The sequence below is a fragment of the Oryzias latipes genome, chromosome 16 (genome assembly GCF_053564925.1).
Source record: "Oryzias latipes strain Hd-rR chromosome 16, Olatipes_Hd-rR_3.1".
In the NCBI taxonomy this organism is placed as follows: domain Eukaryota; kingdom Metazoa; phylum Chordata; class Actinopteri; order Beloniformes; family Adrianichthyidae; genus Oryzias; species Oryzias latipes.
The window spans coordinates 29,362,104-29,380,969 of NC_136252.1; the positions used below are offsets into that span (position 1 = coordinate 29,362,104).

General features: G+C 38.2%; 1 protein-coding gene across 5 annotated transcripts in view; it reads left to right on the forward strand.

Annotated features, from left to right (window-relative positions):
- bbs9 (Bardet-Biedl syndrome 9) overlaps window positions 1–18,866 on the forward strand; it is a 175,627-nt gene that overhangs the window by 43,777 nt on the left and 112,984 nt on the right. For 3 of the 5 annotated variants that reach the window (XM_004078331.5, XM_078932975.1, XM_078932973.1), the window contains exons 15-19: window positions 2,589–2,603; window positions 7,981–8,121; window positions 10,072–10,167; window positions 13,096–13,268; window positions 13,383–13,535. In XM_004078331.5, the coding sequence (XP_004078379.2) occupies window positions 2,589–2,603; window positions 7,981–8,121; window positions 10,072–10,167; window positions 13,096–13,268; window positions 13,383–13,535 (578 nt within the window). The remainder of the gene's footprint in view (window positions 1–2,588; window positions 2,604–7,980; window positions 8,122–10,071; window positions 10,168–13,095; window positions 13,269–13,382; window positions 13,536–18,866) is intronic. The other 2 variants (XM_011485713.4, XM_078932974.1) reach the window with 1 other exon arrangement.

Here is an 18,866-nt window from a genome sequence, read left to right on the forward strand (position 1 = left end):
TATATCTTAATTTTCTTTAGAATAGAGAAGAAAGCCTTTGTTGTCATTATACATGTTATAATGAGATTCACGGACCTTTCTCTATAAAGTGGGCAGACAATACATAAAATTAAATACAGTAAAAACAAAATCGGAGTCATCAAGATGATTTATTTAAATAAGTTTAAACTTGTTTAACCTTTCTTTGTTTTGTCAGAACAATATAGAATGGTATCATTGTTTTTTTTCTTCTCTGTACTATTTCAGGTTTATTAAATGATTCATCATCTGTAGATTAGTACTTGAAATACATGTCAATGCATTTTATTAGACGAGTGCAGAACGATTCAGAGCCTGAGGTTTTAGAGGAAAGAGAGACTGACATCAGGAAGCGTGACTTTCAACAAGACGTGAACTTGTGACTCTCTGCCTCAGAGCTTTTTCCTCGACTGCAGCCCGCCATCTGCTTCTCATTCACTTTTACAGGAAATCCTCTTCAACCAATCAAATCAAGGCATAATCTCACAGACTTCTATTGCGGTGGCCTAAAGGTTAGAGAAGCATCAGAGGGAATGGTTTAATCTCAGAGCAGAAAAAACTTGGATGAGAGATTGCAGGATTCTGGTCTTCAGGAACGCTGGACTTTCAAAGTTGATCTAAAAGACATTTCACTGGAAGCTTCTTCCTTTGTAACTAATGGAAGGAAATTCTGGTTGACAACTATAAAGGTGTGGCAGAAAGTTAAATAACGATGTTGTGGAAGCAGATGCAAATGTTAATGGCCCCGTGCCTATTACAGTGGTCGGCCAGAGTCCATTGGTGGGGTCTCAGAGTGAGTAAGAGGTGGGTTACTTATTAGTTTATTGTGTGTGAATGGGATTCTAGTCTTCCGGGCAAAAATGTCAAAACAGGAATAAAATATATAAAACAGAAAACTTCTCAGACTCCAACCTCTGTTAAGAAAATCTTTCTCCATTTGGACCCAGATGGACTCCTGGAACTCCTCTTTCAAATGATCCAGCTTCTCTGTTCAGAATATGACTTTTGCCTTCAAAAGAGGGTCCTCTGTCCTCCAGGTGCAGGTGAACTACTGAATGGTGGGTTGATGTTGAGGTTCTTCTGTGATGAGCCATCCTTTTAAGCAGGGAAGGGTTGTTTAGTTTTTTATATAGCTGAATGCACTGGACTACATAGACCACATTGTTTTGCTCCGCCTTGCCTCCCTTGAATCATGCAGCCATGGTGCAGAGGTATAGTGGTCCACCTCTGATTGGAGGATTGCAGGTTTGGTTCCAGTCTTGTCCAGCTGTGTGTCGAAGTCTCTTTTGCCAAGACACTGAACCCCTCATAGCTACTAGTGATTATAGGTTGACACCACTGTTAGGCAGCAGAGCTGTCATCTTGATGTCTTTATTTTATTTAAGACAAAAAAAAATGATACTTCTGAACTAAAAAAAAAAGCCTATATTATAAGGGGTTGTGTTGTCTTGAATTGAGTGAATTGAATAAAAAAATAAAAAACAAGCAAACATACATCTGAGTTTAAGAATTGGACAGGGTATGCTCATTTTCCATAACATTACATTTTTTATAGCAGACTAATGCAACCCAATTTTTTTACACTCATGCTTTGGGGCATCAGGAGGTGTGGTGTTTTAAACACATTAAGAGTCAAAGTTTAGATTAAACCAAAGGAACTGCTTACACACCAGTGTCTCTAAGTTTTACAGATTTTTGTTTTTGTGTTGTAGTTTATAGAAACTGTTATGAACTGAAGCTGTACCTTATACCATGACTATTCAAGTTGTGCAGCTTGAATGTTTGGCCCAACAATGTTAATAGACTGTGAAATAATCGATGTTCATAACTTGCTGCTTACATTTTTACATTGCGTGGTTGACCATAGTTTGTCATCATTTGGGGATGCTGCGCTGCCAAGTTCAGAAATAAATAAAGCACAACCGAAACCAGTGGACATGTAAAAACTTCATGCATTATCAATCACTGCAATAATGAATAATTTACAATGCCTTTTAAAAAAAGTGGAGGCACCAGAATTCAATTGTAATATCCTGATTAGTTTGTAGTGATAAATATGTTTGTTCCGTTTTTTTTATTTTTAATATCTGTCTGCAGGGCTGATTTCATATCAATCTTAATAGGTTGCTGTTTTAATGGTCAATTACAAATCTTATTCATCTTGTTCTGTCATACAACCTCCATCTGGAAGTTACTTTCTAATGTCCCATCCAAGTTTTGCAAGAAAGCAACAAAAAAAGACTCAGAAAACGTTGCAAATTGGTCTTTCCAGGGATTTTGTTTAACTTTTATCTTTTGCAAAAAATATAAGAAAAAAAAACACTTTTTTTTTCTAAACGTTTTTTATTTTTGCTCATTTTAGATATTGCATGGATGGGTGTGAACTTGTTTTAGAACATGTTGACTTTATGTAACATGACCTGAGCTTTTCCTGACTTTCATGGAGTAATTTCAACTGTTCACTTTTTTCTTCTTTGTTCTCAGTCAGTGCTGAACAATTCTGTTTGTATACATTTGTGTGATCCCTAATATTTTTGTAATCAACTTTTTTCCTTCCTTCCATTCTGCAGAGCTTAATCCTACAGGTAAGTGTCATGTTAGCAGAGCTAGATAGATTAGAACAAATAGAACCTTACTCTGTGTATGTTAAATTATTATTGCCTTTTAGGAGAACCACTCCAAACACCACCTTAAACACTTAGAAATGCACTCTAAATACTTTCCAAACACACAGAGGAAAAGACTGCTGCTCTGTGCTTATGTGCCTGTTATGTGATACCTGGCAAGGGCCACTACAAACTCACTGAAACATTTCCTCACTCTATGGAAAATGTAAATGTGCATTTGTGCTTTTATTCTTGATGCAGTTCACACAGAAACCCAATCTGTCTCACATGCGCTTTCAAACATGTCTACAGTCCTCTTCCAGCACAGATGGCTGCAAACACATTTACATGACTTTATTTATGTGCTCCCTTGTGGATAGTTTTCAAGCATTAACCCCCCCCCCCCCCCCCCCCCTCCCCCAAACATAAAGAACTCAGTGCTTAACCCCAACCAACACATGGACATCAAACCAATTCTGATACTACTAAGACAGCTATAATGTAGCTGTATCCAACTAGGTTTTCCAAGGATAATTGTACACATATGAGTAAATAGTATTGAAGGGCTTACCTAATTTTTCTGTTTGGGTTTGTTTTAGTCAAAGTTTTTGTGCTTTAAAGCAAAACACAATGATTCAGATATCATGCACACTAGTATAGAACTACATAGTGGATGTAATAAGAAAACATCTAGTCCTCTCCAAATCCTAACATGATTCAGATGCCTCTTGACACAAATATTACAGTGCCATTATCATTAAACGTAGTAGGAAGTTCCTAAATAACTAAGTACACACAGTGATCTAATGGCTTGCACAACCAGTGTAACTTGCAAAAATATGAAGTATGTTTTCTGTGTGATGCTGTCAATGTCTCCTGTGTGAAGGAATTCTTAGCTGTCACTCAAAGCCTCACTTCAGACCTCAAGACTATTTTCCTTTGCAGAGACGTCCAAAGTCAACTCAGTCACTGCAAGGTGTCTAGGTTCTAAGGTGGTAAAACAAACTCAAATTGTCGCCCTCTCCACCACTGTGCTTGGCAGTTGGCTGTTTCTGTATGCCACGTCCAGATACATGCAGGTTTCAGTCTTTTGTCAAAGATCTTTTTTAGTTTCTGAAATCGGATTGTTTGCCATTCACAACCGCTTTCTTGTGGACCAAAAGTTCTTCTTCTTCCAACTCTACTATAACTTTTTGTCCTTTTTTTCTAGTCACATTTTCATTAACCTTAGATTACACAAGATTATTCTTTGGCGTTTAACTCAATGAACCCTGAGGAGTGGGAAAATTATTTCTTTTTGAGGTCATTGTCAGACTCAAGTGTTAGTCACAACTGCCCTTACGGGTGGATACATGCTGTCTGTGGGTGAAAAATGGGCAAACCTGTACAGGGAACGCAGGCGGCCACATGGAATATCAAGGTTGTAGATCGGTCGGTAGGCCCATCGCGTGAAAATGTTCATGCATCTTTTTTTCTATGGGCATGCTGTGGGTGGCAGGTCGTAGCAAACACTTATACAACATGTAAAGGTAAGTAATGGTGAAGTAGGTGAGATGCAGGTATGTTGTACGTATTTTTTAATGGGCACTGCCCGTTAGTACTATTTAAGTGATAAGTGTGTGCTTCCTGCATGAAACCTAACTGTTAAAGAAATTAGATAATCAGATTGTAGTTTGTGTATGCATGCTACAGGCGTCCTACAGGCACTTGGGTATCATCTGCACAGTGTTTGCAGCATTTTCACGAGATCAGAGGAACCAGGGCGCACACCTCAATAATGACTACAGTGTGACGTAAGGGGCACCATATGACAGCATTCCTAGTATTTCATAAGTGCGCATAACTTATATTGGCCCACAAAAACTCTGCGATACACTTACAACACGCACAACAATGGTTCATTCCATTTGCATGACGTCCCTTAAGGTGGCCGTATGACCCCCAAGGAAACCGCAAGACCCACCCTTAAGATGCGGCACTCCCCTCTATAACCATCTACGGATCTGAAGAATCCCAAAAAGCGCAGCACCTGTACAGGTCAACACCCAGTATAGCTGCATGTGACTAAGGCTTTAGTAATTAGCTCTGTCAGACATTCATTTCTGGGAACATGGTCTTAAGTGTTTTAAAGTAACTGTTTCAGATCTAACAATGATGTACTTTACCTTGTTTGGCGTAGAAGTTAAAAATCAGTCAAGTTTCTAAAGCAATGTTCATGATTCACTTCTTGTGTTGACACAAAACCAGGTATCTAATGGGGATGGTTTATTAGGTGCATCTGATTAGCTGTGTCTGGCAGCTACTTTTTTTGAGTCTTTTTTGGTGCCTGTTTAAAGGAACGATATATCTTTCTATTTACATTAAGGAAAACCCAATAGCAGCTTGTGACCAAATGTGTTTCACATCTGAAGTGTGCTTTGCTTTTTTTCTCTTCATCATCTTCCCGGTGCTCTACATTTACTTTAAAAGGGCTTCACATGCAGTATCCACACATTTTTAAGACCCACACACAGAGTGACATCAGTGCAGCTGTGGTAAGAACCTGATCCTGGACAGTGGTCTGCTACTCAAATAAACTCTGCTCCTTGTCTCTCTTTCCGTCTCCAACACACCACAGACACAAACACACACCGGCACATTACAGCTAATTGGATTCAGTCCTTCGATACGCCAGCAGAAGTACAACAGCAGCGCTGGTCAGTTTTGATTCAAAGGTGATAAGGACTCATTTCCTGCATCAGCCACTGGGAGGGAGATCACAGGTCACAGCGTCTGATCTTATTGGATTAGAGTAAATGTGCTGTTTTTTTTGTAAAGAAAACATTCAGTGAAGAGAGCCAAACAAGAATAAAGCTCAGGACAAGGTTGGAAAAACTGACAAATTTGTTAGTCAAACAGTAGATTTGCCCTTCAGGAGCTGGGATAGGCTCCAGCATCCCTATGACCCTGCACGGCATTAGGGAGGTGTAGGCGATGGATGGAAAATTCTATTTTATGATAAAAGCATAACTTCCCATTATTCTTGTTTAAAAACAAGCTATAAAATTGTGAATTAATCTCTTGAGTAGCAATAGTATGTTTTTATCAGCTGGTATCAATGCACAGCACACTGTTTATAAGGACTGTTTCTGTCCAGTAACAATTTTTTTGGCCAAATAAAACCACTGAATATTAAAAAAAAAAGTTTTACTCTGTCCAACTCTGATATTTTAAGGTCCCTGACATGTATTTAAGAAATGTTTAGTCTGTCAACTTTTTTAAAGTATCCACAAAAAAAGTTTATTTCTAAAAGAATATTTAAACACCAAATTGAAGCTGTGCAACCCCAACTCTGGCACTTATCTTGCCTATTAAAAAAATGGGGATCTGCGTGAACAATTTTTTTTTTTTTGGTCAAACTCAAAATTTTTGTTTTTAAGGCTGAAGAAAGAAAGTGTATATGTGTTATTTGTGTTAACTCTGAAAAAAAAAGATTGGCATTGCACAGAGTCTGGATGAAAATACTAAAACATTAAAAAATATTAAAAGTTTCACAAAATTCTTCCCCTGACATAACTCTAGATGTTTACATAGCAATCATTTGCAAAAGCATTCCAATGTTTTTTTTTCAATATTTGTTTTACTACTTTTGAGACAGCTGAGGCTTTTATTCATTTGACTGCATTATGAAATATAACCTGGGCAAGCTTAAGACTTCTAGGACTAGGCAGTTCATCAATCTACCTCATGCCAACCTAGATCAGAATCACATTCAAGTCACAACAAAGCAGAACAGTTTGGAAAATTCTCCTTTGTGTTAAAGATCTTTTTGATGTTGAGCAGATGGTGAAAACTACGTAAACCATTTTGGGTAAAATTTAAGGAAGGTTGATGACAAAATGACAAACTTCCTTCAGAAAGAGTCAAAACTTGATCTTGTATTGTTTTAAAGCAGATGTGGATATTTTCACTGTCAGATGATCCAAATTTTTCAGCATGGCTTTTATGCTGAGCTCACCTGTTTGAGCGGAAATTAAACACCAACGATTTGGGAGCCAGCTAGAGGCTGAAAAGCAGAAAGATGGATGTGAGCCACCAACAATAAAGCATCAAGATCACTGAGAACTGAGATTTTGGCAGCCAGAGTTCGCTTCACACTTCTGACTTTTGCACTGGACAGCTGTGGCTCAGGCAGAGAGTAGGTGGTTCCATCCCACAGGCTCTCTCTTGAAGGACCCTTAGGGAAGACACCAAATCTACATGTTTTAGGGTCTGAGTTGTTAAAAACGTTTCTAGAGATTGTAGAACCTGACATGGTGAAGAGGTGCTGACTTTTGACAAAACAGAATAAACTTACTGCATAACCACAATTTCTTATGGAGCCTCTTGTTTTGTGATGGAAGTTGTCCTTTTGTTGTTTAACTGATCTATGACAATTGATCGATACTTGGGTAAAATGTGAAGAAAAAGGATCACATCCTTCTTTCTGTTCTAGAACTTAATCCTTTTTTTTTTTTTACCCATTCATAGCTTTGCAGGTGTTTAGTTTTTCTTGGCTTTGTTTCTTCCCTACTTCTTTGTCTGCTTCAGTTCATATGTTCATTCCAAACTGAATTATTTACACAAGTGCACAATACCGGCTTGTGTAGAGTGAAAAAGTGCACAGTAGTTGTGGGCAATTATTAATATCTGTAATAACTGGGAATTTTCCATAATTAAACTGTCTCTTACGCTCTTTTCATCTGTCAATTCTCATAATATTTTGCTTTCGTTCTGTCTCATGCTGGTTCATTTCCACTGGGGTTCCTTCTCGGCCCACATTTTCTGCTTCTCTTGTTGTTAGCTCACCCCCTTTCCTCTGGTTCCCCTGCTCCATCTCCTTAACAACTGTTTTCCTAGATCCCTCTTTTCCTTCATTCTGTTATTCTAGCTAAGTGTAGATTTCTGCCAAGCTCAGCACTGTTTAAGCTCAGAACATAGTTGTCATTGACTTTTTCTCACTGCCTCCCTTCATATTTTTACATTTTGTTATATTTCTTCTCAACATTTTCCTCTACTTTTCACAAAACTTCCCTTTCAGATCTCAAACATGCACAGTGTTGATGTTGAGTCTCTTGGTCCTAATTCTCTTGGGTAGTCTGAAATCTGAACATCTGCAGTGCTGACTTTCTTAGCAAATGTTAACAACGTCTGCTTCATGAACGAGCAACCTCATTCAATTTACAGCACTAAAGGGAAGGTAGACTTTTTCAGGAAAAATGCAATAATGGTAAAGAAAATGATAGATTGTCAGATTGTCATTGATAGAAAATGATGATTATCATAAGGATATTTGGTAAAATTGAACTCCTTCATGCTTGTATGTTTACTGTTTTAGGGTGCCCCAGGGTTCTTCAGTCCAGGTTCGTTCTTCCTCTGGCCTTGGTGTGTGTACCTACATCTCCAGCCAAAAGCACCAAGTTCAAGATCACTGTGGACACCAATCAGCCACCAGTTGACCTCAGCTCCATTTTTCAGGGTAAAAGCACTTTGTCACATCCAGGCGCACTTAACTAAGCTGTTCTTAAGTTCCTGAGCAAACACAGCTCTGTAAACCCAAACGCAGCTTTGTAACTAAATCTTTGACATGATATTAATAATTATATTAAACTATGTGCAGAAGAAATTCCACACAAATTCGCTTATAGTCGAGAAATGCCCACTCTTCTATATTTTTTGGTTTTGTCTCAGTATATTGTCGGAAAACAAAATGTGTGGAAAGAAAAGTACTGATGGTCATAATTTATTCATTTTTTGTCGTAAAAATATAAATAGTGATTTTTTTTTTAACATATAGTTTCAGGCTTGGTTTATGTACAGAAATACTAAATTGTGACTAATTGCTGACAGAAACAAAAATCTGATATTGCAGATGTGAAAATGTTTAATGTGTTTTAATTGCAGGTATAGTTGAGCTGAACTTTCAGCTGGAGTCCGCACAACATTCATGGAACATCCGTTCGGCGTGATTCCAAATTATAAAGATTTTCATGCAATGTAGAGTCTGCAACCAAAGAAAGCTGAGGGATTTGCAAAGGGATTTCCAAATTTGTCTCAAAATGTCAGCAGGAAATCACTGTTTTCTTAACACGACTTGCAGCACCTCATTTCACATCTTACTCGATTATTGAACATATTTCAAAAAAGGGGAGCGGTTTCATTTGTTCTAAACTGGTTTCAAATTAATCTCAGTTTAGAGTCAATGAGTCAGTAGGAGCAACAAATTCTATGTGTGACTGACCAGAGAAATAATTGGTAATCTTACATTCAGGAGGATCAATGTATTTAGACTTTTCACTTTGGGCGATTCCACATAGGTTGGAATGGGTTGATTAGCTGCACATTTTCTTACAATTTTACGCAATTATGGCACCAAGCTTTCATATTCCTCTACCCCCTCAGAGCATGCATATAATGTTATTCAAATGTGCATTAAAAGGCCACAGAGCAAATACGGCTTTTACATTTTTAAATGTCAAAGCATTAACAAGTGGAAGAACAGATTGGTCAGACTGTGCTCATCAATAGATTATTTTTAACCCTTTTGCTATCCTTTGACCCCACCCCTACATTGATGTGTTATCCCTACCTTGATAAAGGTGAAGAGGATTTCATGTAACCCATGGACACCAGTGAAGATCACAAATCATTGAAGAAAAAAAGTTTAGCGCACTGTCTAGTGGGTCGAGATGATCCCACTCCCAATGTTGAAGTGCCTAGGATAGCACAAGGGTTGAACCATACCAAATCCCTTGTAAAAGACATGAAAGCAGTGACACATAAGATACAAGTTTTTATTTTCTCTTTTTCCAAAACTTTTGTGGCAAAGCCAGAAATTAACTTTTTTGGATGGTGATGTCATAACTTTACATTGCAAAACAAAACAAAAGCAGGAGGTAATTTAGTCCTAAGTGTGAATGTTACAGTTAGACGTTATGGTGCATGTCTGACCAGTCATTCTGATTCTGATCTGTTCTTCTTGTGGCTGAGTCTTATAATCAGTAGCAGGGTCTCATGAGGACAAATGACCTGCAGTTAAAAAGAAATATGAGAAAGCTCTGATTCTATGAAACCATTTTGTGTAAACCTAGATAAATATTTAAACTAAACAATTCAAAAAAGTGGGATTGGGAATTTATTCAAGTATATGTGTTTACATGCGATGCTGTGCATTTCAGCACAGTCAGCCAGTTTTCTCTTAGATTTATCTGAGCATCGGTTACAGTTATCCGTCAGGGCATCTGAACACAAACGTTGTGTTCAGACTTGTGTGCTTTTTGTTGTGATGGGAGATTCGAGAGAGCCTGCACTCGTTGCCTTTGTAAACAGTGTGACTGTATCACGTTTGTTTATATGGCGACCTGTAACATGAGGGACTGTCCTATCTGTTCATCTCAGTGTTTTTATTCCCCTCTGTCTCCCTCTGTAGAGTTTTCAGCAAAAGCTGAAGATAAGGATGGGACCTGTTTGGCCTTCCAGTTTCTGTCAGGAGCCAAAGTCACCATGCTGGCCTCCAAGACCTCCCGTAAGTCTCCCAGCAGCGCTTCTTATTACCGCTCTGGCTTGTTTCCCTTATAAAAACAAATGAACAAACATCACAGCTCTTCAGACATGATTAGCTCCTTTCCCTCCTTATGAAGCTGCGCTGTAAACCTTAGTGATTTCACACCTAATTTACAATTATCATTCCCAGTGACACCTTTGTATACTTTGCTAAGTAGAAGGGATGGAATTTCACCAGCTTGCTCAAGGGTTGATTATTTTTGTCTAAAACTCCCACAGTTCAGTTTTGAATCCATTCTAGTCTGAAAATAGTCAGAAAATTACACAGCAACACATACTTTCTGTAAGCATTTCAGGTAAGTTGAGGAAGCAAATCCATCAGGAAGTGTGCTTGTCAGCCAAAACTGATGTTTGACCAGTGAGACATCAGCTAAATAATGACACATTTCAGAGAACAGGAAAGAATACATCCATTTTGTTTTCTTGCCTTCTGACATTCAAGTCCCACTATCTACTTTAACATTTTTTTTTTTGATTTGAAATGGTTTATTTCAAGCAATTAAGTAGAAATAATACACAACAGCTTAGGATACAACACAACTTAGGATAATTAGACATATTAATAAGTATTGCTTGAAAGGGAGTGGAAGGAAGCGAACTTATATAATCCCACCCTGTTATACTATAACCATTTTATTACATGATTTATCAATATCCAGTTCCCAGTTTTTATCAGACAGAATTAAAAATCATAAGATATCGATAAAGCACATGACAAAGATGAATTACTTAAGTATTACATCAAAAATAACTATTTTAGAAATCAACATGGCAAATGCAGATCAGTCATCTGGAATATATGCAGATTATGTTACTTATAAAAGCCATTCATATGAATAAAAAATAATACTATATCAGTAAAGTAGACACAACACTGTTTCAGGAATTTTCATAGCAAAATTTCATCAAGTATCAAAAGTTAAAAACATGTGCAAAATTATGCTACATTAGGAAAGATTTTTGAATAAATGTATCAATTTTTGGAGAAAGTGAAGTAATATCATTAAAAGTCAATCAATTTAACAATTTTCAATAAGTGATTAATCATTTGTTATACTTTTGTTAATATTTTTTTTATATATATATATATATATATATATTTTTTATAATAAAGTAATGCTGTAGGGGAAAAGTAAAAAGGGTCCATAACTGTCGATTGTCTAAGGTTGGTATTTCTTCTTTTACTGATAACAGCCGTTCTTCTGGGTTCAAAACAGAGTTTATAGTTCTCTTCGATGTTATGACTGCAGACATTAGATTCAGGTCCATATCGTTCTTCAGCTGATATCAGCGACGGTGAAAGTTGAGGTCAAGTTGTCTGCAGGTCAGAGCTCTGCTGTTATTCAGGTTACGTCAGACATACAGAGAAAGTGATGATTCCAGGTGTCATATTTCTTGAAATTATTTGGCTCTTTGATTTATTACTCCATGTTGTTTCAGACGACCGTGATCAAACACTTCTCAAAGTCCTTCATGGTGTTCACAACCAGAACCTTGGACCGGTCCTCTGGACCGAGCGGTTTGACGTAAATCCTGCAGCCTTTAACCCAAGTGTTCTCAATCAGCTTACGCTTCCTGAGAAGTCGTGCATGTTTTGAGATTTCAGCATTCCTTCTGGTCAGATGGTCGTTCAGATAAGCAGCCGAACCTTTCAGGTGTTTCCTTTGGGTCATCAAAGCTAGCTTGTGTTTGTGATTCACAAAACTGATGAGGATCGCTAATTTATCCTTCTCCTTTCTCCTGGGGAGCAGGTGGCAGGTCTCGATGGTATTGAGATCCAGGGAAATCCCTTTAGATGAACATGATGTGTGTGTTTGTTCACAGCAAGAAGTCATCTAGCAGTAGTGAGAACAGTGACAGCAATGAGCTGCTTCTCAATTGTGCCACAGAACAAATATAACCTTGCCAAAAAAAGTGATATAGAACAATTATATTGTTTCAAAACTACTGACAGTTCAAATAACCAAAAGCTGTCTGTGCACCACATTAAACCAAACTAACTTCTATTATTCAGTTAAAATTTCACATGTTGTCAGGTTAATGATTTTCTTAAAACTACAAATATGCCCGTTACCTGATTTATGATTTTTTTGTCTAATTGACATTTTGTGCATTTTTACTTCAAACAAGTTTTTACAATATACCGTATTTTCCGGACTATAAGTCGCACCGGATTATTAGTCGCACCAGCCCAAAAATGCATTATAAAGTAGAAAAAAACACAGATAAGTCGCACTGGACTATAAGTCGCATTTTGACGGGAAATTTATTTGACAAAATCTGAGACCAAGAACTAATAACTTGCACAAACTCATATGACACAATCATAGCAGACTGTTTATCTCATAATTTCACAGTAATTCTTTCTCATACTGATTTATGTATTCCTTTCATGAAGCATCATTGTCCAACTTATACTCTGTTTTCATCCTGTATTTGTAGAAACAGTTGTCATTTTTATTGCATTTTTGAATCTATGAAATCATTGGAAAATAGAATATTATGTTTTTAGTCTTCAAGATCTTACTGTAAAAAAAGGTTTGCTGATTCTCTGAGTCACTTAACATACTCTTAACACTTAACATACCTCATACATCAAATTGACCCAGGAACATCATCTCTGTTCCTCACAAATGAACATAACAGGAGGGTTAACAATGTATTTATTTCAATTTATTTCTAATATAAGTCGCTGCGGAGTATAAGTCGCACCCCTTGCCAAACTATGAAAAAAAGGGCGACTTATAGTCCGGAAAATACGGTAGATGGTCTAGAAAAAGTAGCTGTAGAAGATGGAGATTCGGATGAGTCAGCCCTGGATTCAAAGGCATCTGTTTGAGATGGTTTCAGCTTTTGAATATTACCTCTGTTAACTTTGTCTGTTCATCAGAGCGTTACCGAGTTCAAAGTGACAGCTTCGAGGACATGTGGTTGGTGGTGAAAGAACTGGTCCAGAGGTTTGATCAGCACTTCTCCAAACTGGGAATCAAAGACTTCAAGAAAAGCTTCAGTGGTACTCTGCCACTTCAGGACTACTTCTTGTCTGTGGACCGTCATTTTCAGGTAAAAGCTCCACATCTAAAACATAGAGGTCAAGCATAAAGAAGAGAGAACAGTGATGATTATACAAAAATGAAAGACTGTAATAAAAGCTCTTGTCTTCTTTGTCTTTGGTAGCTACGTGTCAATTCTCAGCGATATCAAGATCTGCTCTCAGATCAGGCAGCCCAATTCAGAGCCATTCAGCGTCGCCTGCTTGCTCGATTCAAAGACAAAACGCCGGCACCGCTGCAGAACCTGGACACCCTGCTGGATGCCACTTACAACCAGGTCAGGGACTCACTTAGAAGTTCTTCTATTCAAGTGTTTCCCAACCCTGGTGCTTGGAGAACACTGTCCTGCAGGTTTTCCATGTTGCCCTGCTAAAACACACTTGATTCAGCTCATCAAGTTCTGCAGAAGCCTGATAATAGCAGTCCTCAAAGGCAGGTGTGTTTTAACAGGGTAGGATGACAAAAACAAAATACAGTTTAATGTTGGGAAACACCGATCTAGTCCAAAGTGGGACTCCTCATGAACACCAGATGTAGAGAGAAATTGTTTGTGATGATTCAACCTCTGGATGGAATTTCATAAATCCATAAAATCCTATCTGGGTTGATACCACTATAGAAATGACCAAGAATGATGGAAACCATTTAGGAGGAAATTTTTTATGTGAATACTTTTGCACCCACAGCCACAGTCATCCACAAATACTTATCTGTAACTGCACAGGAGAGGGTTGGGTGTATCAGCCACCTTCCAATTCTGTTAAAACACAAGTGTTTTTTTTTTTTTGTCCAAATGGGTGTGAGCTCACAGCTAATCATCTAAACAGAGGAAGTCTATAAATCACCAGAATACAAACTTCACACTATAAATCCACACTAACTCGTCATCACTTCATTTCTCTGTGGGTGCATTTATGTTTCAGAGGACCGATTTGAGTTTTTAGGGCTCGGAGTGAAGGAGTATGTAAAACATTAGGACATCTAGAATACTTTGTGACACCTTTAATGAGTGCTTTGGGAGTTCAGACTTTGAGATATTGTGTGAGTTCAACTCACAAAAGCACAGCAGATCTATCATCTGTGCTGTTGAAGTTTAGTCAGTTTTCATCTACTATATTTCTTTTTTAACTTTTTGTTATAATGAATAATTTATATGTGAGTTGATGCCTTCTTGCTCCTGTGTTTAGTTTAGAGGCTGAATTCAAGGTCAAACACCTTCAGTTGGCTTCCAAGGTGAGGCTGAGTGGAATTGTCTGTTCACTAGCTTATAAAGCGGTCAGCAAGTCATTGTGTAAATCTTTGTGATCAGTTAGTCTCTGTTTGACATGGCTCCTTAATAACGCATCATATCAATTCAAATTAACTTTGCACGGTCCTTAAACTTGGTGGAGTTTAATGAGAGGAAATGAATGAACTTGCTGAAGTTCCTAATGACATTTAAACTCAAATAAACAGTGATCACCTCGGGTCATCTTGGCTTTCTCCAAGATAAGCAATCAGAGAGCTTGATCCAAACACACCCAACCAAAATGTTAATATACTTGCTCTGTTGAATGTCCTCAGTATAAAACATTTAATCAACAGCACTTATTGTGATCATACTTCTATAGCAATCTTCTTTTGACCGCTCCCTTTTGGGGTTGCCACGGCAAATCATCCACCTCCATATAACTCTATCCTCTGTATCCTTGTCACTCACACCAACCACCCTCATGACCTTCTTTACAACATCAATAAAGCTCCTCTTTGGTCTTCCTCTTGGACTCTTTCCTTGCAGCTCCAACCTCAGCATCCTTTTAGCAACATAATCACTGTCCCTCCTCTCAATATATCCAAACCATTCAGATGTACTTCCTTGCACTTTTCTCTAAAACATTTGAGCTGTTTTTCTAAAGAACTCATACTTGATCCTGTTCAGCCTTGTACTCTAAGAGTCTCAACATTTTCAGGTCTGCTACCTCCAGCTCTGCTTCCTGTCTCTTTCTCAGAGCCACTGTAAATTGTAAGAAGTGTATATTTATATAGCGCTTTTCTACCTTGATTAAGGCCCAAAGCGCTTTACAGTTACAAGTCCCATTCACTTATACACACCTACATTCCCACATGGATGGTGGCAGAGCTGCCATGCAAAGCGCAAAAGAGACCACCAAGTGCAATTTTGGGTTTCGGTGACTTGCCCAAGGACACTTTGGCACATTGGCACAAGAAGCAGGAACCTATGAGCTCTTGATCAGAGCTCCACCCCTCTATTGCTTCCCCAAAGTAACTTACTGTCTCTAAACAAACAACATGGCTGTTCTTACCACATTTACACCTTTCTTTTTTTATTATTCCACATCACAACTAAAACCTTCCTCCACCCATTCAAACTTGCTTCCACACCCCTATTCACCTCTTTCCCACACTCCATTGCTCTGTATTGTTGACCCTAAATACTTAAGGTCCTTCACCTTCTTCACCTCTGCTCCCTCTAACTTCACTGTTCCACTTCAGGCCCTTCTCATTTACACACACATACTATGGTATGTCTTTCTGCAGCTCACTTTATTCCTCTTCTTTCCAGAGCAGACCTTCATCTCAACAGATAGTCCTCCACCTGTTCCCTGCTGTCACTGTAGATCACAATGTCATCTGCAAACGATTATGGTCCACAGAGATTCCTGTCTTACCTAATCTGCCAGTCTGTCAATCATCACAACAAACAAGAAGGAGCTCAGAGCTCATCCTTGGTGCAGTCCCACCTCTACCTTGAACTCCTCTGTCAGACCTACAGCACACCTCACCACTGTCCTCTAGCTCTCATACATGCCCTGAACAGCACCAATGTACTTGTCTGCCACTCTAGACTTCCCCATACCAACCACATCCCCTCTCTCTGCATTCTGTCATAGGCTTTCTTTAGATCTACAAAGACAAAATATAGTTTCTACTGACCTTCAGACCTGACTTTTAAAGATTTTTCTCCAGAAGCATCTTCAAAGCAAACATGGCATTTGTGGTACCCTTCTTTGTCATAAAATCATACTGGTTATTACAAATGCTCACTTTTAACCTTAGTCTAGCTTCCACTAATCTTTCCCATAACTTCATTGTGTGACTCGTCAGCTTTATTTACCTGTAGTTTTCATAACTCTGCATTTCTCCCTTTTTCCTAAAAATTTAGCATCAGTACACTTCTCCATTCCTCTGCCATTCCTGTCACTCTCTGAAATCTTGTTAAATGGTCCAGTCAGATACTCTGCTGCCACCTTTTCCACAGGTGTGCTTCCTTTCCTTTCCACATGTATGTTGTCAGGACCAGCTGCCTTTCTGCTCTTCATCTTATTCAAAGTTTTCCTCACTTCATTCTTACTGATCTTTTGTTTTTCTTATTGCTCCAAGACAGCCACCTCTTCTCCTCTCTGCTCTATAACATTTTTCTTCTCCGTCCTTCTTTCCATCACATTTGTTGACCTTTTCAACAAAGAAATTAGCAATTCTTGGCCATAAATTGATGTTGAAACAACTAAAGGTTTAAAAACACATTTGTTAAGAAATGATCAGTATCAAACCCAGATAAAAAACCAATGGTGTAGAACAGATGAGGATGAGTGGTAGTAGGTTTAGGGGCTGTCATCTGGACTTGGTTTTAAAGTTAGAAGACGTTTCACCTCTTATCCAAGAGGCTGAATTAGCTGGTCGATGAGCTGGTATATATGCGCTCATGGGGGAAGAGTCAGCTAATTCAGAATTGGTGAAACGTCTTCTAACTTTAAAACCAAGTCCAAATGACATCCCCTAAACCTACTACAATGGAACCAACCTGGATGAATGAGAGTCTTCATAGACAGATGAGGATGCGCTTCAAACACCAATCATAACTTTACATTGATTTCAAACAACAATGGCTGATCTAAGCCTCTGGATCAACTTTTTTATTTAGAGTTTTTTTTATTTTCCCCCTCGACAAAGTACTACATAAAAAAAACACAAAATCCATATAATTTGTGTCAATTTCGAAGATGTCCCATTCCACCACTGAAAGATTCACAATTTTTTTTCAAATAAGTGCATACAAAGAAAACTTTTAGAAATGTACTGGATTCTATAAAAATGATTCGAAATATTACAATGACCTTAATAGCACAAACTGTCCCAGTATTTCTCCTAAATACTTCTCTTAAATGGAAAAAGTAAATAAAATAAAAAACTATCCAGCGCAGCAAAATTTTTTGCAAAAACATCTGTCAAATGCAAAGTTTAATTTTGTATTTAAAAATGTTTTGGTTTCTGGTTGTTTTACCACCTCTGAGGGGGGTATTAGTTGTTTGCAGTTGTTCACTAGAAGTGATCATATTGTCTTCAACAGTGAACATGACTTAAGTACTTGTATGACCTTCTGGCTGACAATGCTGACCGTCTGTAGCTTGTTTTACCTGTCCAGATGCCATTGTGGTATGTCATGGTAGCTGTGGAAGGATGCCCCTACCTCCTCATGCTAATGCTTTGTCCTGTCACTCCTATCTATCACATTGTTTCTCTCTTTCTCCATTTTCTTCTCTTCCCACCATGTAGCGGCTCATATACGGGAAGTTTCTGACACATTATACACTCTGTAATGTATACACGCTGGCCATAATGGAGGCTATCAATGACTGGTCGGAAGAGTGATGGCTCCGTTAAATTAATAATTCATGTCAGGTTTAAGAGTCATGCTTCCGATGCTAAATCAGCAGTTTGGCTACCATAACGGAGAAGATGAGGGTACTTCACATCCTGCTGTTTTTCTGTTTAAATGGGGTTTTAAATTTGAAGCATAACATTTCCACTTTAATCTGATTATTTCATCTCTCTATTTTAGCTGAGTGGATTTTATTTCATAAGTTTCTTTTTCAGAAGATAACATGAGTTAGTCGTTCAAAATCTTCTCTTTGTTATTCTTTGTCTCTGAAAATTTTAGTTGCTCTTGGTCGTAATTTTTCCCTTAAAAAACATGTAAACATAACTTTTGTCAAGCTAAAAAAGGTGTTGACAACAAAGCGTCACAAGTCATTTAGCCACAGTGGAGTTCACTATGCTTACAGGTCCTTCCAGATTTGAAATTAAAAGTATCTGCTCTTCAAGTTGAAACCCCTTGCTGGTCAAAACTTTGTTTTACTATGGAAGATAAAAAATGTATGGACGTTTACCTCATGAAGGCGTGACTCGGTGGTAAAAGAATGTGCGGCCAATCAGGAATGTTGGTGAACCAGGCACCTCTTTCATTTCGGCTCGCAAGAATGTCTGTTGGGTTCATTTTCAGCATCAATCTTGGCCGATGCGGAGGGAGGGATTTCCCCCTCGTTAGCAGTGTGTGTCTGCACATGCAGTGGCCGGCCATCACCGCCGAATCATCAGAGATAAGAGGAACGAGCTCCCCGTGGGATTACCCTGTGGTCTGCTGTTCATTTATGCTGCTGTGGATAATATTTCCATTGTTCATGCTGGCTGTGTAGGTCTATATTTTATTCATGAATTCCAAAGGTCTAGTGAGCCACATCTGACTTGTGTACATATAAACTCAAGAAACTTTTTCATCTGCTAACTAGAGTGGCTAACATTCAAAGAAAAAACCCAATGCTGCAAGCAG